This window comes from Propithecus coquereli, unplaced genomic scaffold (assembly GCF_000956105.1).
Source record: "Propithecus coquereli isolate 6110/MARCELLA unplaced genomic scaffold, Pcoq_1.0 Scaffold184, whole genome shotgun sequence".
NCBI classification, from domain to species: Eukaryota; Metazoa; Chordata; class Mammalia; order Primates; family Indriidae; genus Propithecus; species Propithecus coquereli.
In genome coordinates, this window is record NW_012143190.1 from 1,200,135 (window position 1) to 1,222,675 (window position 22,541).

The 22,541-nt window shown below is 45.3% G+C and overlaps 1 protein-coding gene across 1 annotated transcript in view; it reads right to left on the reverse strand.

The window, feature by feature from the left end:
• Window positions 1–22,541, reverse strand: part of PCSK6 (proprotein convertase subtilisin/kexin type 6) — a gene marked incomplete at its 5' end in the record, with an annotated part of 167,897 nt that overhangs the window by 116,181 nt on the left and 29,175 nt on the right. Inside the window, one exon of the mRNA XM_012642689.1 lies at window positions 3,871–3,975. Within this exon, the coding sequence (XP_012498143.1) occupies window positions 3,871–3,975 (105 nt within the window). The remainder of the gene's footprint in view (window positions 1–3,870; window positions 3,976–22,541) is intronic.

Sequence of the window (22,541 nt, forward strand, 5' to 3'; positions counted from 1 at the left end):
GCCCTTTTAGCGATTGGTGGATGCTTCTGTAACATCCACCCTTCTCCAGACTTTTGGCAAAAGAACAAGTTAAAAACAAATGCTTTCAGTTTGCTTAAATGACAGCCCTTGGAAAAACCCAGCGACTGATACTGCACGCTGAGAACACTGGGGCTGCTCCCCCAAGGATAGGGCCGAGCAACAAGGCAATTCCAGCAAAATGACCCTTTTCAAAGATGGTAAAAAAAAAAAAAAAATTCAAGAGAAGGTAATTAAGAATGAAGGAAAATGATTGCACAATTCTGCTACAGGATCAATGCAAAAAAGATGCTTAATAAGTGTGTGTGCGTGTGCGTGCACGCACATGCATGCAATTAAAGAAGAAAGTCCCGTACTTGACTCCTCTCCCACCTTGTGTTTTGTTTGGTTGTAAGAAATGTACATTCTAGCTTTTATGTGACGTAGGGGCGGATTGTAAATTCCATCATTTATCAAAGCACTTTTATACAATAGAGACTGGAGCTAATTAAAATAAAATACCATCTGCATTCGATTGAACTTTATCCTAAGCCTTATAACATTCATTTCCAGTTTGGTCATTCAAACACAATGGTGCCTTTGCATTCCAATATCTCTGTATAATATGAAATCATCTTTTCCTTTTGTTAATAATATTAATTACACAACCCTCCAGATGTTAAGGTGTCACAAAAATACTTTGCTAACGTAGGAAGACGTTTCTGATGTGCTGCAAAGAAAAAAAGATAACCCTAAATCCTTATATAAAACAACTAATTTCACCAAATATTTAATTGTAATGACTAGGCAAAGTAAATATTAGTCAGACTGATAGCTAATTGATTTGGTTTGCGTTAAAACTAGACTCATTTAAACAGAGGTATTTCAGTTACGATTCTGAATTCATAATTGGTTCAGATGTCTATATGCTTTGCCTGGGGCTAAAAATTTAATTAGAACTGTGAGAAACAATCAGCCAATCACGTGGAAGTCCCAGGCAGGCTGGGATGCCCAGGCTGTTTACCTTTTTTTTTCTTTCTTCTTTACTGGCAGGATGCATTGATGGCAGCCCTGCCAGGAGCTTATTAAGAAGCTCTGTGACAAGGAGATTTTTATTTGAAAAAATTTAACTGCCATCGCCTTGGCCTAGGAAGACTATCCTTCCTTCTGTTTCCTTCAAGGAGACAACTGACTTTGCCCTCAGACCCCAACTGCATACAGTCCTTTAAACACACCTAAAATGAATAAACCAAGCAGCCCAGATGCGGCAGAGACAAGACAGGTCTGGGGCACAGTGGCCCCAAGCCCTCCACAGACCCTCCCTCGGCTGCCTCTGCGAGCACTGTTCACACACAGCTCTCCCAACTGCGACTCCGCTATAGGCGCACCAGCACGGAGACCTGCCGGGCAGCTCTGCATTCCCCAGGCACAGGGTCCTGCACCCAGCAGGTGCACAGTTAACATTTTTTGGAAGGAAGGGAAGACAGGTCAAGTTGAGCACCTTTAAAAGTTTTTAAAACACAGTCACCAAAAACAGAGGATGTAGACAAAACACAGATTAAGTCTCCTACTTCGACTCTGCCTTAGTGCTAACAATTGAGAAACAGCTTAATTAATTCTTGGAAACCTGCACAGAAAAGGGGTCCAAGAAATCCACTGTCCCAGTCTCTTCTCAGAGCACGCCTATGTGGGGGGCTTCCTGCCTGCCAACAGCTTGCCCCTCATTGTAACTACGTGCATGGTAGGAGCTTAACAACTCTAAAGACCTCAGATGAAGAACAAGTGTGTCGTCTTCTCAGGACAGATCAATTGCTTGCTTAAAGTGACTTCCTTCCAAGCTTAGAATTTCCTCCCAGATGACAGAAGACAGGCCACTCTCCACCTCACAGAACCCACGCCTCCTGCAGGGTCTGTCTGCATACTCTTTGCACAGAGTACCCTGCTGCTCGTGTTCTACTGATCCATGCATTTGTTCTGCTTGTACACCCCCGATTTCCCCACCTTGTGGGAATGAGCAAGTACAATCTGGCTTTCTTCCTAGAGGAATTAAACACACCGACCCCCTCTGAAAAACACTCCTTCACGTTCCATGGTGTGAGCACAAGAAGATACAATCACAGCCCCATATGAAGAGGTGAGATGATGTATGTTAAAGTGCCCAAGCACATAGTAATCCTTTAATAAACATAAATTCCTTTCCTTGCTCTGAAGGAATAATAGGATTATCATAATGTTCTATATCTGTCTCTATTTGTCCATCTATCTATCTATCCACTCACCCATCTGTCCATCCATCCACCTATAAAACAAATCCACAAATATATTTAAGACATGAATGGGCTCTATGGGGACCACTTCCTCATGTGCTTCAAATCAGAACTGTCACAGAATGATGCCCCAGAGAAGGGTGACTCAGGTACAGCACCTGGGATAACCCATCTCTCCCAACCTCCCCCAGCTCAGTCAACACAAAAGGAGTCATGATTGTTAGTGGGGTGGCTTGGGGCAACACCAAGAACCCATTTTTTTTTTTTTTTTTTTTTTTGAGACAGAGTCTCACTCTTTTGCCCGGGTTAGAGTGAGTGCCGTGGCATCAGCCTAGCTCACAGCAACCTCAAACTCCTGGGCTCAAGCGATCCTCCTGACTCAGCCTCCCGAGTAGCTGGGACTACAGGCATGCGCCACCATGCCCGGCTAGTTTTTTCTATATATTTTTAGTTGTCCAATTAATTTCTTTCTATTTTTAGTAGAGACGGGGGTCTCGCTCTTGCTCAGGCTGGTTTCGAACTCCTGAACTCAAACAATCCGCCCGCCTCGGCCTCCCAAAGAGCTAGGATTACAGGCGTGAGCCACTGCGCCCGCCCAAGAACCCATTTTTTCATGGAAACTAATGTTTTCTGGAATAGTCGAAATAGCATGCACTAGCTGGGGAGCCCAAACTGGCATTTAGCGTGTTGCTTTTTAAGAGAAGATGATTTCCATGTTCTAAAACTATGATCTACCAGTGGTCACGTTTCCTTGTTGGGGCTACTACTGCTTCTCACACGAACTTCATTTTCCCTGATAGCACTCATTGTCTTGTGATATATCACACATTTTTCGATCTCTTGCTTCATGTTCCATCAGCCTCCCTGCCAGCTCCACTGGCCCTGCTGTGGACAGAGTCAGTCACATGGCAGGTATTCCAAAAATACCTGTTGAATGAGTGAACTCATCAAAGGCTCACCAGGCCATCTTAAATTTTTAACCTTACCAAACATCTGTTCACTGATATTTGTCAAATGTTAATTTCAAATCTAGGCAGAAAGTATAATTAACTACCCAATAAATATGAATTATATTGAAACTTAAAATGTTAGCCTCTTTCCAAATCACATTTATTTTAATCTCAAAGATCACATGAATTTTTAAGGAAAAAAAGTTATATTTACTGCCCCAGTTTTCAAATTTATGATAACCATTAAGATATGTGTTATGACAACCACAAAAACATCCATCTGCCTGATCTGTGATTTAATTATTAAAATGCTCATTTGAATTGCCTAGAGTTTTTGCTTTATGGGCAAGATTCACATATGTATCTCCAGCAATTGTGTGTATTCTGTTGATTTTAAAAATATCAATAGATCTACAGTCATGTGATTATTGTTTCAAATTAAGATCAAGAATTTAAATTCTCTGGTCTGACAAGGGACCCAAATATTTGGAGCATTTAGATGGTCTGATATGATCTCTACATCTGTCTTGTTTTATTCAAAATGGATGTGGAAAACTAACATCATCTAGAAGCATATTAAAATCCGCACTCAGCCATTTTTAGGACCATAGACCCAAACACTCCAGCCCTTAGGAAAGTATCCTGCCCATCTGTACCTGAGGGTCCATTCTGAGGAAGTTGTGAGGGCCTCTGCTACTCAAGGTCGACCTCTTAAAGGTTTTGCTATGATAAAAATGGTAGTAATCTTCCAAGGTTCCAATCTGCAAAACAGGAAGCAGAATACCATCAATTAACACAAACAGCTTCGAAAATCCTCCACAAGACTCTTCCCCGTATCTGAGAGGCTTATTTTCCCAGAGAAAACATTTGCTCTCTCATGCTCCCGCCTCACATCTCCTGCATGTGTTCCGTGTTTATGAACGTGAAGGTAGATATTTAGAGATTCCTTTTTAGATAAACACCACTAAGTAACGTTTCCCATGAAGCACACACACCACCAAATCTTGTAGTGGATTAATATCATTGAAAGTTTGCACTATCTTGGCCAAGTCTTTTAGACAGAAATTAATGTTCTTTTAGGGTCAAGTATCCCTGAAGTAGCTAAGTTAGTGTCAAGTCAGGTCTATACCAAAATACTCATTTATAAACAAACTCCATCCTTTCCACCCCATGGGTAAACTGAAATATCGAAGAAACGAACACTCGCTCTCAACTGCAACAAGGAAGCCAAAGAAAACACGCAGATCCATCTGCGTGGGGATTGTGAAAGGGTCAGATCAGAACATCTAAACCCCCGGGTGTCCCGATTTTCTGCCAGGGGCAGTTCGTCAGCACAGATTTCGGCTTGAAGGCTGCAGGGAACCAAGAGCAGCCATGTGGCTCTCCCCGCAGCACCAATGTGCCCTCCTGTCTGACAGCTCTTGAGCACCGAGACATCGTTCTCTGAGGCCTGATTCCCGTTCTAAATTTCACTGGCCGTAGAAAATTGCTAGTTAATCACCAACCTCAAAAAAAACTTTTTAAATAAAGATGGACTGAATATTATAGACACTCTCAAGTTGCCTTTCTCGGGCTAAATCATCCTAGTTTCTTTTCCAGCTTCTGATTAAAGATGAATTTAAAGACTAATTGTCCTCTAGAGTAATTCTATGTGGTGGTTATGAATATAGGGTTTTATTCAGACAAATTTGGTCCAAACCCTGTCCTCCCCGCTCCCTGCCATTTGCTATGTGACCTTGGGCGAGGATTTTCAACCCCCGTGAATCTCATTCCTTATGTGTAAAATGAGGGTAAAGCCCTTGGAGTTAAGTAGGACCAATGAATACCCCACTGACAACAACCCCTTGGATGCCCCCAACTCAGTCACAGCCATTTTGTCCGCTATGACCTCACTTCAAAAGAGTTGACCGGCCCAAGCAGAGATGTGGAGGAACTTGGATGCCGTGAGTGGCTATTTCCATATCTTTGCACAAGAAGTTAAGGCAGGTGTACAAAAGAGAGCCCTCCAGACTCTTTTCGACCTCCCAGGTCTCCTTTCCAGCAATCTTGGCTGTCTTGCTGCCTCCTGTTCCTGGGCTTAGGAAACACCCCTTTGTCTTTGAAATAAAGACCCTCCTTTTTCACTTAAGCTTGCTCCAGTGTGTTTCTGTCACTTACAGCCACAGAACATCAAATACTAAGATGGTCAAGAAGATGAAAATAGGTATTATCTACGTAAGTGCCTGATTTAGTGCCCAGAACCTAGTGGGTGCTCAAAAAATGGTGTGAGAGCTGGGATTCTCTCTGGATCCTCTCCAAGCCACCTCCATTACCTCTCTGGGTCTGGGATGCTTTGGATTTGGGCCAAATCCAGGTTTGCACCTAACTTGACCCCTTCCTACTGGGTGACCTGGGCTTACCTCTTAAGTTTCCTCATGAGAGTAATAACTACCACCTTGAAGGGTTGCTCCAAGATTTGAATGAGATATACATGTGTGAAAGAGCTAGCAGAGTGCCCAGCAGGTAGCAAAGTCTCAATAAGTGGTTTTCCGCCATTCCGATTCTCAGTTCATTTTCTACCTCAAGACATTTTTCTGCCATTGCAAACCTCATTATTCCTGCCCTATTTTGTGCACAAGCACTTTTATTTTTTTTCCTACAGGTAAGTCACCTTGTTCACTTCCTCAACAAAGTTAATTGCTACATGTGGCAAAAGGCTCCTCCCAACGCACGCTACAGCTGTTATTTAGCCACAGAGGCAATCATGGAGTCTTAACTTACAGCAGTGTTTAATCAACATGTTTGCTTATAAGCTGCCACCATCCCTGGGACATGTTACACAACTTTTGGTCTTTTAACTCTGGGCATTCAAGTCAATTCCCATTCAGGGACATGAAGAAACTAAGAGTAGAATGAGACTTGGTGGCGAAGGAATGGATTCATTGCAAACTGCTGACCCTTAGCAAGCCCATGTCAAGGTAGCTCTGGAAGCCATTCAGGATAGCACCTCGTCTTTGGGCCGCTGATCCAGGCTAGAGGTAGCCATCCCTCTCTTCGAAGGCCAGTCCTAAGGCTGTCCAGCCCTCTGCCTCTGGGCTGCCATGATCCTCCTTAGCAATGGTCAACAGGGTCTGGGCTAACAGTAACTGTTCTCCTCAAGCAATCCAGTAAAGGAACAGACAGTTCCCACGGCACTGACGAGGCAAACTGCCTCTGGGAGCAGCAGTGGCCAGCACCACATCTGTTTGGACACTTATGTCCTGCTCAGCATGGGGGTTGAGAGTCTAGGGAGGGCTACTCCCACTGCATGGGAGAAGGGGACACCAGTCAAGGCCACCATTCTGCCCTTGCAAAGCCAGCTGCAGAAGAAGCTGGAATCTGACCACTCTAGTGAAATGACATAACATTTGTCCTTTTGAGACTGGCTTATTTCACTTAGCACAATGTCCTCAAGGTTCATCCATGTTGTAGCATGTGCCAGAATCTCCTTCCTTGCTTTTTAAGGCTGATTAATATTCCATCATATGCATACACCACATTGTGGTTATCCAATTATCCACTGCTGGACACTTAGGTTGCTTCTACCTTTTGGCTATTATGAATAGTGCTGCTGTGAACATGGGTGTGCAAATATCTATTTGTGTCCCTGCTTTTAATTCTTTTGTGTATGTACCCACCTCCTATTTTTTGATATAGTTTTATTGAAACAGAGCCCTACCCATTCATTTACCTACTGTTGATGGCTGCTTTCGTATTACTAATACTACAATATTATTACAATATTTTGTAATACTACAATAGCAGAGCTGAGTAGTTGCAACAGAGACTCCATAGCCCACAAATCTAAAATACTTCACATGTGAACTTTACAAAAAAGGCTTGCCAACCTATGAGGTAGAGCATTCACTGTTGGGGGTATTCTGGGAGTCCACCAAGTCTTGATGTCAAGCATGAGTTCTCTCAGGTCGGGAACTAGCAGTCCATACACTGAGGGACTCTGTTTTATAAGCATAGGTACAGCTGCAATCCTAGACCTTCAGCATCTCATTTAGTCACCAAGCTGTCCTTTCTCTCGAACTTTCCTTGCCAGATGCCCCAGGAGGCCACACCTTTCTGTGTGACCCATGCTGTCCTGCCCTCTGCCCTCCCTCCTTTTTCTCCCCACCCTCTCTACAGGCATCAGGTCAGGAATGTGAGGTTTTCATGGTGGGCGAAAGGCTAAAGAGAATCAGGGGTGGCAGAGCAAGAGGCAGGGGCAGCTGACGGCACCTGGAGCACGAGCTGGAATGATGCGGCATTTATGACGCAGCCATTTCCTGCCTCTTGGCATTCACCCCAGCTATGCCCTTCCCCAACTCAGGAGGCTGCTTCTTCAGCTCTTGGGGGGCCTTCCTGGGGAAGGAGGACAGGATGCCAGATTGTGAGGGCCCCAGGCTTGGACAGGGTCGGTCACTCATGGGATGTGGCTATTGGCCTGGTTCGACATGCAGTTCATCCCAACTGCCCCCTGGCCCTCACTCACAGATTGGGGTGTCAGAAAGAATCACAGAGATGGCCCCATTTTACAGATGGAGAGACCAAGACCCAGGGAGGTTAAGCCCAATGTCACACTGTGGGGCTCCCAATTCCTGAACCAACAATCTCCCCATTCTGCCCACAGACAAGCAGGTGACAACATTTGACACCAAATGACTTACAGATACACAAAATAGGGTGTAAGATTATTGCTACACTTTTGGTACACTTTCAGGGTCAAATTGACAGGGGCTGGACTCAGAAGAATAGACCGGAAAGCTGGGAGAGGGTGGCATAAAGACTTTTTACATTCAAGGTAATCTTCTCAGGAAAAATATTCTGATATTCTGATTTTACTTGACATTTGCATTGATATTAAAGTAGGTGTTCCTCCTGGCTCAGCAGCCTAGCCATTCTGAGCTGCTGTCACTCAGCCACAGCCTGGGACAGTGTCTATGCCAGGCATTGCCTCTGCTCCTGGGATTGTGACTCAGGGGTTCTATGTACCCCTTCTCAAGCCAGTGTCTGAGCAGCCTGCCTTTATCAACGCAGAGCAATGGCTTCTACGGAATGCTGCTATTGGAGGGTCCTGTCAACCTCCTCCTCTGTCCCCTCCTCAAGAACAGAAACTCTGCATTTACCATCCCAGGCTGTTCCCCAGGCTTGCTCAGTCCCCCAGCCCTCCATCTGCTCTGCATCAATGAATCTGACCACTGGTCTGGAAGGCATTGTATTTTTAAGTCGCAACATACAATTTCAATATGTTCCTGTTCTCTTTCATGCCATGGTATTTTCACAATGCATTAATTAGAGCCAGCCTCTTAGTGCACCATTCAAGAAAATAAATAATTTGCTGAATACAGAATCCTCACGTCTCTTTACTCAACATTGATATGTAATTATACACATTAGTTGATAAAACTCGTAACATCATTAACACATCATTAAAAAGCCTTGCTAACTATTCGCAATGAGAACAATGAAAGAAATGAGATCAAAGAACTCAAAGTGAGGAAAGTTGAATGCACTGTAATTCTCTTTAACAGGACGTTTTATTAGACATTTAAAAACATCTAAGTAATATAGGCACACGATACAAAATATGGAAGGTACAAAGGGTACAGAGTTCATAGGCAATAGCAATTTGCCCTCCTTCTCCTGTCCTCCAGCCAGAGCTCCCCGACTTTTACTGAGTGCTCCTGGCTCAGAGCAAGAGCAGTTGATGCTTGCTGAGCACACACCCCGTTCCAGGCAGCAAGCTTAGAGTTCAGATGAATTCACAAGTTTAATTCCCACAACAACCCTGGGGGTAGATGTGATGATTATTCTCATCTTGCAGATAGGGAAACCAAGGCACAGAGCAGTGAAATTATTCAAGACCAAACATGTAGCCAATAGCACAGCCAGGATTCTTTTATTCATTTATCTTTGAGACAGTCTCACTCCATTGCCCAGGCTGGAGTGCAGTAGCATGATCACTCACTGCAGCCTCAAACTCCTGGGCTCAAGCGATCCTCCTGCCTCAGCCTCCCAAGTAGTTAGGGCAACCGGTGTGTGCCACCATGCCTATCTAATTTTTTTATTTTTAGTAGAAACGGGGTCTTGCTATGTTGCCCAGGCTGGTCTCAAACTCCTGGCCTCAAGCAATCCTCTGGCCTCGGCCTCCCAAGGTTTTGGGATTACAGACATGAGCTACTATGCCTGGCCTGCATAGTCAGGATTCTTAACCATCTTACGCTTTTTGTGTCTTGGCACAGTCAAGACCACTAGTTGCCGTGGGGGATTCCAAGCACCTGGTCCTGTCCTCAGCAGCAGGTTCTCTCATATAGAGCTAGTACCTCACCAAGTGTTCCCTTTCCTTCATTCCAATACAGAAATCATGGGAGATACATACGTCGCATGTACATATATATCTGTCTGTATATATTTGTACCTGTGTATGTATATGGATGTGTGTTTTTATATATATATGCATGCATTTGTCCCTCGGTATCCATGGGGGATTGGTTCCAGGACCCCCTCCAGATACCAAAATCCATGGATGTTCCAGTTCCTTATATAGAATGGCATAGAATCTGCTGATCTGTACTCAGACACATTATTCATTGTGCCAAAGACTTCTAGATTTGATAAATGAATTCAGTAAAGCTTCAGGATACAAAAGCAATGTACAGAAATCAGTAGCATTTCTATATACCAATAATGATCGAGCTGAAAAACAAATCAATAAATCAATTCCACTTATAATAGCTACAAAAAAACACGTAGGAATATATTTAACCAAGGAGGTGAAAGATTTCCATAAGGAAAACTATAAAACACTGATGAAAGAAATTATAGATGACATAAACAAATGGAAAAGCATTCCATGCTCACAGATTGGAAGAATCAATATTATTAAAATGATCATACAGCCCACAGCGATCTACAGAGTCAACATAATTTCTATCAAAATACCAACATCATTTTTTACAGAATAAGAAAAAACAACCCTAACATTCATATAGAATGAAAAAGAGCCCAAATACCAAAGCAATCCTAAGAAAAAGAACAAAGCTGGAGGCATCACATTACCTGACTTCAAATTATATTAATACTACAAGGCTATAGTAACTAAAACAGCATGGTAATGGTATAAAAACAGACACATAGACCAATGGAACAGAATAGAGAACTCAGAAATAAAGCCACACACCCACAGCCAACTGATCTTTGACAAGGATGACAACACACAGTGGGGAAGGGACATCCTATTCAATAAATAATGCTGGGAAAACTGGATAGCCATATGCAGATAAATGAAATTGGATCCCTATCTCTCACCGCATTCAAAAAGTAACTCAAGATGGATTAAAGACTTAAATGTAATACTTCGAACTGTAAAAATTCTAGAAGAAAATCTAGAAAAACCCCTTCTGGACGTTGGCCTATGAAAAGAATTCAAAACCAAATGCAACCTAAACAAAATCCCACAAATGGGACTTAATTAAACTAAAAAGGTTTGCACAGCAAAAGAAATATAATAATCAACAAACAGACAACCTACAGAATGAGAAAAAATACTCACAAACTATGCATCTGACAAAGGATCTGATCCAGGATGTACAAGGAATCAAACAACTCAACAACAAAAAAACTCCAAAGGATCCCATTAAAAAGTGGGCAGAGGCCGGGCGCGGTGGCTCACGCCTGTAATCCTAGCACTCTGGGAGGCCGAGGCGGGAGGATTGTTTGAGCTCAGGAGTTCGAGACCAGCCTGAGCAAGAGTGAGACCCCGTCTCTACCAAAAATAGAAAGAAATTAATTGGACAGCTAAAAATATACAGAAAAAAATTAGCCAGGCATGGTGGCGCATGCCTGTAGTCCCAGCTACTTGAGAGGCTGAGGCAGAAGGATCGCTTGAGCCCAGGAGTTTGAGGTTGCTGTGAGCTAGGCTGACGTCACGGCACTCACTCTAGCCTGGGCAACAAAGCGAGACTCTGTCTCAAAAAAAAAAAAAAAGTGGGCAGAGGACATGAACATTTTCTAAAGAAAACATACAAATGGCCAATAAGCTATGAAAAATGCTCCACAGCACTAGTCATCAAAGACATGCAAATTAAAACCACAATGAGATACCATTTACAGAAGTCAGAATGGCTATTGTTAAAAAGTCAAAAAATGACATAGGTTGGCAAGAATGCAAAGAAAAGGGAACTATTACACACTATTGGTGGGTATGTAAATTAGTACAACCTCTATGGAAAACAGTACGAAGATTTCTCAAAGAACTAAAAATAGAACTACCAACCAATCCAGCAATCTCACTACTGGGCATATACCCAAAGGAAAATAAATCATTATCATTACATGGAAAAGACACCTGCATTCTTATGTTTATGGCAGCACTACTCGCAATAGCAAAGATAGGGAATCAACCTTAGTGTCCATCAACTGATGACAGGATAAAACAATGTGGTATATATATATACACACACACACACACACACACACCATGGAATACTACTCAGCCATGAAAAAGAATGAAATGTCTTTTGTAGCAACATAGATAGAACTGGAGGCAATTATCTTAAGTGAAATAACTCAGAAACAGCAAGTTAAATACAACATGTTCTCACCTACAAGTGGGAGTTAAATGATGTGCACACACGGACACAGAGTAGCATAACAGACATTGGAGACTTGGAAGGGTGAGAGGGTGGGGGGGTAAGGGATGAAAAATCACTTAATGGTATAACATACACTATTTGGGTGATGGTTACACTATAAGCCCAGACTTCACAACTCCCCACTATATCCATGTAACAAAACCGCACTTGTACTCCCTTAATCTATAAAAATGTTTTAAAATTTTTAAATTAAAAAAAGAAAACAAAAAATGGCATAGTATATTTGCACAAACCTATGCACATCCTTCCATACATTTTCAATCATCTTTACATTACTTACAATACCTAATACAATGTAAATGCTATGTAAATAGTTGTTATACTGTTTAGGGAATAATGACAAGAAAAAAAGTACATGCAACATCCTTTTTAAAAATATACATACATTTTTGATCCAAGGTTAGTTAAATCCACAGATGCAGAACTCGCGGATACAGAGGGCCGACTGTATGTATTCAGATGTGTGTGTACACAGATGTGCATGTGCCTGTATATGTATATATGTATTCATGTGTGTATTTATGCAAGGCTCATAAATAAATGGCTCTGAAACACACTGGGCAAGTCCTTGGTCTTCCCACAGCTCTCACATCCAAGTGGGCCTCCTGGGGCCACTGCTGGGTTTGGGCTGCCCAGACTCAGAACCCCCGGATCTGTGGCTCACCACCTTGGTACACGCCAGAATCACCGGAGCAGCTCCAGAAAACCCGCTGGGGCCAGGGCTTGACGCTAGATGGAGGTCCTGGCTCCAGAGGTCTGAACTGCTGCTGGGCATGTGCATTCTGGGGAGGGGGCCCCAGGAGAAGCTGAGCTGTGTCCAGGGACTGTGTCACATACCGAGAGGACGGCCCTTTCGAGAAGGCCTTCCTTCTGGCCAATCCCCGCCAGCCTTCCAGGCTCAACGTCTTATCGTCTCCTCTATGGAGCTGCCCCGTAACGGCTGAATCATCCTGGGGCTGGGCCACATCCTCACCATCTTTGTCCCCTGGGTCCAGGCAGAGCATGTGGATCAGCAGACAACTTCCACCGCAACTAGGGCAGCACCCGCATCACTGCACCCCTCGCCACCCCCACCCCAAATCTGTTTCTCCTCCCGAGGAGTTCCTGGTCTTGGTGAAAGGCACCACCAAATCCTCCCAATGTGACTCTTAAACAGTTCCCAAACCCGCTCTACCTGTCACCCCGCCCTAGTGCGGGCACCCCCACCCCTCTGCTCGGACCCTGTCTGGCCTCTTAGTCTCTTCTGTACTACTGACAGTCCCTCTCCGGCTCCTCCTCGTCTTAGAGGATAAAGCATGAGCCCTTACGGGGCATGTGAAGGTCCCCACGACTGGGCCAGGCCACCTTCTCCAGCCATAGGCCTGGCCCCTGCCTGCATCGTCTTCTGTTATCCAGTGAGGTACCCTGCCCTCACTCGCTGTTTCACACCCGTGCCTGCTCAAGCCAGTCCCCTCACACCAACAAGACGAACTCCTACTCTGTGTTTAACCATCACCTCAGCTGTCACTGCCTCTAGGAAGCCCTGCCGGACCTCCCAGGCCCAGTCTGCCCACACGTGGCTATCACGCCCTCCCTTTCCCTCCCTCCATTGTAAGCTCTCAAGGGCAGGACCTATGTCCTCTGTCAATCAATCCTCAGGTCCCGGCAGCATCTGGTACACAGAAGGAGCTCAAACAAAGTTTGGTGAAATGAACAGACTTCGGGCTCCAAATGCCACTGGAAGACACACAGGTCTCTTCATTCCACCTGTATGCAGTTGTCTAGTGTGGTCCTGAGTCCAGAGGGGGCAAATGAACCCCCAGTGCTCCAGCCAAGGCACTGCTGTCTTGCCTGCGGGCTCTCCCTTAGTCACCTTCCCTGCACAGCCTGAGGCCAGAAGTGCAGACTGTGGAGTCAGGCAGACACCTGCCAGCTGTGAGGTCTGAGCAAAGCCCCCACCTCCCCCCGAACTCTCTGGTCTGAAGATTTGAGGCAGGCCATGCCCTGCTCTGCACTCCACTCAAGTGGCCCTGCGTTCTTCATTCACACCCAGCTGTGGAGGGGAAGGCACTGGGGGCCCACAGGTGGGGAGGAACATAAACAGTTTGCAAAGCCAAACAAGGGAAGGGCATGTTTTTTCCTTACATGCAAGTCTAGCCAGCTTCAAATCCCTTTCCTCTTTAGAGAGGGCAGGTATGAGGTCTGCTAGATTCCAGTGGCTGCTGCCAGCTTGGCCTCACCCTGCCTTCTTGAAGGAAGAGAACACAGCGCTTTTTAAAGATCCTAAGGAATGGAGGAGAGTCCCATCTGATTTAGCATGTTTGGCAGCAAAGCCACTGAAGAGCATGCCAATATACCCCAAATGACATCAGATGGTTCCAAAGGTCCACACACCCACTCAGCTCTCCAATGGGCGTGACTGCAGACACAGGTGCAATCTGTAAGCCCTGCAGCCAGCAAAGCTGGGTTTTGGGTGGGGGGTTGGCTCAGTGCATGCATACTTTGGTCAGTCGACACACAGCAAAAAAAAAAAAAAAACAACACGCCACCCCACCCTCAAGCCAGCCCAGCTACACCCTGCCTCAGGGAACAGCTGATAAGTGGCCACAGAATGTCACAATTCAAGGTCTCAGAAATGAATGGGCTGCAGATGGTACTTCTGACTTTGCAAAAAACTATTCACTTTATCACTCCCAAAGCCTGCCCTTGGCTGGAAACAGATGTTCCAAGCCCCATCCGCTCTGCAGCTGCAGCCTGCCGGCTTCCGGAGCCACTCGCCTGTCCTCGGGCCGGCATCTTCTGAGGGCCTTAGCTTCTGGGAAGACTCTATGTCTGAAAGTCGCGGTCGTCTGGGTTCAGTTATATAATGTTATCGATCCCAGTTGGTCTGCTTAAGAAAAACATAACTAATTAGAGCCTATAAAAACCTACACACCAAATTAATTCTGCATTGCTCTGGTGACTTCCGCCTGAAAAAGTTATAAATATAGATGACCACTGAACCTATATTTAGCCAGTTCTGGGTTACCTGGTATTTATAATTAAGGAAATCCAGAAGGAGAGACAGAATGGACATTTTGTTGTTATGTTTTTAAAGCATTTTTTAAAAACCGCTTCCCATTTCAGTCACATATACACATAGCAACATTCTGTTATTGCAATAATTACAATCCTGACCCAAGTTACATTGCACAATTTCCCAGTCCCCTAAAATTACTTTTTTCACGTATCCACCCAAACAGGGCAATTAAGCTGCTCAACTTCCTACAAATTCCTGAAAAATCATTAATTTTTACTTAGCAGACTTCATATTTCTCTTCCTTTAAGTTGCCAAACCAAACGGTCTGGCTTCAGATGAGAACGTTTACTTTATATATGTGGCCTCAGACTATATTTTTAATGTCCAGGAAGAACTACCTAAAAAACTTTACAGTCTTTACTTTGAAGATCTCCATTTCATATCATTTACTAGGTAAAGGTTTCTTTATGGCTGTCTGGAATTAGTCATTTTGCCAGATTCCTAAACCCAACGCCTCTTTAGTATTCATTTTTTATTTAAAAGTAAAGTGTAAAACTCTTCTTCTTTCTGAAAAATTTCATCCTACAGCCATCCCATGGGGCACAACATGGCATGTGTGGGGAGGGCTGAGGGGAGACCTGGGGTGGCCCAGAACAAGGCACCGCTGCAGCCCGGCAGGTGAGGAGCAGCCCACTCTGGGCTTCAGAGTCCAAGCTGGGTGAGGAGGTGCCCATTCAGGAACGTGTGGACAGAGGACGTGGCATATTGCTTACCCACGGGAGACTGATCAAATACGTTAATACACGAGGGAGCCAGGTTGCTCACTGTTGGAGAAGGAGGTGATACACAGAAGGGGAAAATCTAGAAAGAATTCTGTGGTGTTGGTTTGGAATTAGATAGCTACGAAAATTCACAGTTTTCAATATAGACAGAGAAATAAATACACACCCGAGTGCGTGTGTGAGTGTGTGTCAGATACAGGCATGTAGTCCCCTCTCTCCCCACGGAACAGGCCTGGGAGCAGCAACACCCCGACAGCAAGGCGCCCACCTGGAGTCCAGATCTTGGCTTGGCAAAACCATTTTCTTACCAAAAGGAACCAGGGCTCCGAGGAGAAATGGCTGATGCCAGGGTTAGAGAAGCAAAAGTGCAAGAAGAACCTGTAATATAATTTATTAACAGAAAGCAAGAAACCACTGTTCAGAGAGCTCTAGAGACACATCAAAAAAAAGGACTTAGCGGTCAGATTGAAGGGTGCCCACCGGTCAAATCAGGGACAAGGTGAACATAAAAATAATCACTCTTACGGGTTATAATTCAGTGAATAAGAAGCCATGAGTCCCTGGATTTAAGCAAATTAATAATAAATTCAAAAATTTATAGGAACATCTATTTTTACATAATTTCAAAATACCTTTCCACAAAATACTAATTATAAGAGCAAAAAGAGAAACTTTACAATGTAAATCCTGGTAGAAAACACCTTAATTGAGAGCTCAACAGAAGTGTCACCAGTAATGGGATAAACTAGAACATGGGCCACACGACCAGACACGGCATGAAGAACACAGTGCCGCCTCCTCCATACTCCCATCAAAACGGCACAACCTGAACCTCATCACCAGGAAACAGCAGACAGACCCAAACGAGGGGCACCCCGCAAAAGAGCTGGCCAAGTATGCAAAAGCATCCAGGTTGCATAAGTGAAGACAACCCTGCGGAACGGGGGCAGGGCACACAGCAGTGCGGTGCGAAGCCACGTGGGAGCCGCAGGCAAAGGGAAAATCAGTCACGCTGCACGTGGCTTTATTTAGATTTTTGATATTTTGTTCATCATGGATTTTATGAATTTTAATTAAAAAAATACTGCATTAAAATGTTTATCTGGATTACTGAGGTTTTTGGCATCTCCTTATATTTTGCACCCCAACTAGCCGTCACTTGCCTTGCCCTAGTCCCCAACCCTGCTAAACAGACCTGCTGACTCAGGGCAACCCAGGGGTTATGCTGGGTCACTCAGGGTTCCTTTCCTGTGAAGATTATTGTTGAGCAACTGGCAAACCGACTGGAAGTGAGGATCAAAGGACAGCAAGGAGCCAGTGGTAATGCCCGGTTTCCACGGTTGCACTGTACTGTTCTGCAGAGACTGTCCTCGTTCCTGTGAAAGATACCCTGGAGTACTAAGGCTGATGGGGCCAGACCTAAAACGTTCTCTCCAATGGGTCGAAGTTTTGTACTACACCTTCGACTTTTCTGTAAGTTTGTGATGGTTCCGAAATTTTTTAAAAAGAAATTTTTAATTGCCATAAACTAGTGGGCCCACTGTTTACTTTTTTTTTCTGGTATAGGGGGAGTAAGAGGGTGCCTTATCCTCCGAAAGTCTCATCTGGAAAATCTGCCAGTGGGGAGACACTCTGGTACAAGCCCAGATTTGCTCTCAGCAAAGAGCAGCTCTGTTTGTAAAGAGTAGAGTGTGTCCGTGACCTTCAGCACCAGTGGCTACATACAGCACACCTGGGCAGGCCGGTTACACCACGGATCTGGATCCGAGAACAAAGCTACACTGAGCACCCCAAAGAATTCAGCTGGGGGTGAGGGCATCTGGTTCCTGCCAGACCCCTCCCAGGCTCCCCAGAAAGACGGGTCTGTGCTGGGCTGCAGCTCGGGGTTACTTGATGAAGGAAGGTGATGTTGGAGGAAGCTGCAAGGTTTAAAAAGAAAGATTTTTGTCCTTATGAAAGAAATGTTGGAAACTCAGATTTTAATACCTAAAACCTCCTCACTTGAGAGCAGTTATTCTAGGGAAATTAAAAGATATTTTGGAGAAATTAATCTTCAAAATTTTCACTTTAAAAATAAATATTAATATCTCCTATACGCGAAAGAATTGAAAGCAGGGTCTCCAAAGATATTTGCACACCATGTTCATGGCAGCATTATTTACAACAGCCAAAGGGTGGAAGCAGCCCCAGTGTCCACTGATGGTTGAGTGGATAAAGGAAATGTGGCAGATACACACATGGAATAGTACTAAGCCTCAAAAAGGAAGGAGATTCTGACACATGCCACAACAGGGATGAAACGTCAGGACATTATGCTAAGTGAGCCCGTCACAAAGGACAAATAGTGTGTGGTTCCACTTATATGAAGTCCCCAGAGCAGTGAAATTCACAGAGACAGAAAGCAGAATGGTGGGTGCCAGGGGCTGGGGGCAGGGAGAGGGGGAGTTGGCGTTTAACAGGTACAGAGTGTCCGTTTGGGAAGATGAAACAATTTTCTGGAGATGGATGGTGGTGACGGTTGCACAACAATGTGAATGTGCTTAATGCCACTGAGCTGTGCACGTAAAGATGGTTAAAATGATACATTTTATGTTATGTGTATTTGACCACAATTTTAAAAATCTGTTCTCTACATTTGTCCCCACCTTTGCCAAAATTGACACCTCTCCTGTGTCACTCAGGATGCTGGGACCAGGGCTCCAGGGTGCCAGCAGCAACTGGAGGCCTGAGAGGGAGAAAGCACAGCCAGCCCAGAGGTGCAGGGGGCAGAAACCGGAGCACCATGATGCTGCCCAGCTGTGATCAGTAACGACTCCTAGCTCCTCTGCCCACTTTCCCCTAAAGGAAAAAAGGACACAGGACGGAGATAGCAATGCTCCCAGAGGTGGCCTGAGCCCTCTACTAACCCCACCATCACTCCGCAGCCCCTGACTGACAGTAATGGGTGGTGAGAAGTTTAGCCAAAGTCGATCTCGGCTTCCTTTCATCCTGATGCCCGTCCCAAGAATGGCTTCAAAAGCCTGCTGGTGACCACGCTCCTATGCTTGCCCTACGGAGACAGGAGGTTCACAGTTCACTCAGATACAGAAAACTTTAATCCAACTGCATCAATGGCCAAACTCAACAACACCAATTAAAAACAGACACAGAGAAACACACACTGTCATTCTGCTTCTGTGACTCAACCCCACGCCAGCAATTAAAAATGAAGAAGCTACCGATGAGGCAGCTATCATGACTTCACCAAAATATAACTTGAGGGACACCCTTTCCCAGCTGCAAAGCACATCTGGGTTTGTGAACTAAAAATAGGGCTTCGTGCAGTTATTTTCACATAGCCCTTTAAAAATGGCATGTGGGACTTTGTCTGCACCTCTGCTGGCCTCCATTTCTGCTCTCCCAAGGGAGGCACTTCATCAGCTTTTCTCTTCATCCCTGTCATGCTAACATTTATGGTTTACAGAATATTTGCCAATAAATGATTTCAACAGAACTTTCACATTCACAGTAAAACTTCAGAAGCATTCATTTTCAGTGGAGATGTAACTGTTTGAAAGGGAAGTGGGAGAAAACAGATCATCCTCTTCTCTCTCTGCCCTTTCTCCTCCCTCCACGATTCACTAAGACAATGCATATAACAGCATCTTATAAACAGGGACCTGATGAAGACCTACCCACAGGCACCGGCTCCTCTATAGTCTGTTTATGGATAGCGATGCTCACCATGACTGCTGCACAACTCTGACCATTCCTCCCTTTTCCTTCTTGAATCCATGTCCTTGTCTTCTCGAGCCACTGCAGATCCCCAAAGCCATCTGTCCATTCACTCATTCCTTCCCTCAGCAAGTATTTGAGCAGCTGCTTGAGCCACGTGCTGTTGTAGACAGGGGGGATGTAGCAGAGCCAACATGAGCCCAGGGCCTGCCTCTGCGGGAGAGGCTGGTAAGAGCGAGTACCATACCACACAGCAAGATGAAGGAGGCATTCTTAGAGGCTGCAGTCCCAGCACTGGAGAGAACATCTCTACTGGACTTTCGAGGATGGGGCCAGGGAGAGGGGCAGAGGATAGAAGGGGTGCAGGGAGGTGGCAATGAAGGGACCCCAGCCATCACTCTGCACAGACCATAGAGGACAATGCAGGGGAACTCAACCTGGCAGTGGAGATACTGGGCCTTGGAGCCAGGCTACCCAGATCTGAATCGCAGCTCCTCTGTTTAATTGAAAAGGGACTCTGGGGAAGTTCCTTAATTTCTCTTAGCCTTCATATTTCCCTTGTCATGCAATGGGATTCAAAGCACGGCCCCACCCAGGGTTGCTGGGAGGATGAATGAGGCACGATGCATATGAAATGCTTGGCCTAGCACACAGTGGACTGCCGGTCAGGTAGTTTTTTCATATTATTTCTTAAAGAAAGGAACAATGGTGTACCTCACTTTGTGTGGGGACAATGGGGGAAAAACTAATAAATTTAATTGCAAAGTTATTTAATAGTTAGGTAACAAATCCCATTTGCCCTTTGATTTCATTTTTTAAAAACATACAGTACTTCTTTATCAGTGGTCCCTGTGGGGAAAATAATCCCATCCGGACAGAGCCAAAAAGGTCAAGGTGGACACCAGCATCCTACAGGGCCAGCCAAGGAGCCGTGCTAGGGGGACAGTGCCGCACACAGCCCGCCCCAACCACCACCTCCCCGGTATGCAATATCACCCATGTCTGGTAATCCACTGGATTTTCCAGTTCCCCAAACTAACTTACTTCTTATCCATTTATTTTTATAAACTCTTATAAAATGAGGCTGCAATATCTGTCCAATTCCAGGCTGAAACATTTTTCAAGTCCAGCACTTCTGACTTTGTAAAATGAATTCATGCCTTACATCATCTCTTATGCTCACAAGTCTGTAAAGACAAGTTCACTTCGAGTGAGAGACGTGCTCATTAGCTTCTGTGAAATTCTATCTGATGCACGCTCACCACCTGCTAGACCTGACAACCAGTATCTCCAATGTCCTCGTGGATGATGCTCATGGTCTATCCCCTCCGTGGGTGGAACTGCGTCTGGCAATGTTTTAGGTGACTCACAACAAGGTGGCCACATACACGCCACACTCTGGTCTCCCACGCCTTGCTCAGTGACTATTCTTCCCATGCTAGATCATCAGGAATCACAAAGTGAGGACCTGATGTGGCTGCCACATGTGTTCTCTCAGACAGTGACAAAATTCGCCCAGCTGTGGGTGGGCACAGGTCAGGTCATGGTGATAGGAGCGTCTGTCATGAAACTCAACTCCAGTGCTGTGTGGTCACTTTCCCCCCGGAAAGTTAACATTAAAAGGGTTTTCTGCATTGCTTTGAGCTGGGGCACAAACCCCAAAGACACCAGCCAGGGTGGCCCAGGGTACACACAGTCCTTGGACCACCATATGACCTGGCTTCCTGGGAGGGCCCTCCGTGCAAACTGGAGTGAAGCTCCTGGCTGTGTTTGCTCACCTGTCTACACACCATGGTCCATCTCCAGGGACTGTGTCCCACTTAGCCTTTCACGATGTATTTCCACCTCAAAGCCTCCCCTCAGCAGGGAACAGACCCCAGCATCCCAGCGCGTGGGATCTTTGGCATCTGATGGTGCCAAAGACTCCACGTCCTCAGCAGACCCACTCCTTCCAAAGACTTCCGTTCTGTGACATTTCTCCCCAGGGACAACTACACACAAACTTTGTCAAATGATCACTTGGGCTGTCAGTGATGGGTCTAATTACTCAATACACCCCTCTCTAACCTCTTTCTTTCCTGAATCCAGGCTAAATTTAGCAGTTTTTGGCATATCTCTGTCAGCTTCTACCTAATTCCTCCACACCCACCTCACTTGGAAAAAAACAAATTGCCTTCTATTTCATTTGATTACCCCTACATGTCCATCGAATCTTCCCCCAGGATGCTTTATGTGTCTGCGTGTGTACCACCAACGGCCAGGTGTATGACTGGGGCTCACCACGCCACACATTCGAGGGGAAGAGCTGTGTACACAGCTTCTCTCAGCCAGGGCAGCAAGGCTGTTTAGACAGAACAGAAGCACTCTCCGGGCTCTCCCCTCATCCGGCCTCACTACTAGCTCCCCTCACTGAGCTCTTGAGAATCCCTGTTATTAAAAAAAATTAATAATAATAATAATAAGCCCCAAACAAACAAATAAAACACTTCTAATATTTGCCAATAAATGATTTCAACAGAACTTTCACATTCACAGTAAAACTTCAGAAGCATTCATTTTCAGTGGAGATGTAACTGTTTGAAAGGGAAGTGGGAGAAAACAGATCATCCTCTTCTCTCTCTGCCCTTTCTCCTCCCTCCACGATTCACTAAGACAATGCATATAACAGCATCTTATAAACAGGGACCTGATGAAGACCTACCCACAGGCACCGGCTCCTCTATAGTCTGTTTATGGATAGCGACGCTCACCATGACTGCTGCACAACTCTGACCATTCCTCCCTTTTCCTTCTTGAATCCATGTCCTTGTCTTCTCGAGCCACTGCAGATCCCCAAAGCCATCTGTCCATTCACTCATTCCTTCCCTCAGCAAGTATTTGAGCAGCTGCTTGAGCCACGTGCTGTTGTAGACAGGGGGGATGTAGCAGAGCCAACATGAGCCCAGGGCCTGCCTCTGCGGGAGAGGCTGGTAAGAGCGAGTACCATACCACACAGCAAGATGAAGGAGGCATTCTTAGAGGCTGCAGTCCCAGCACTGGAGAGAACATCTCTACTGGACTTTCGAGGATGGGGCCAGGGAGAGGGGCAGAGGATAGAAGGGGTGCAGGGAGGTGGCAATGAAGGGACCCCAGCCATCACTCTGCACAGACCATAGAGGACAATGCAGGGG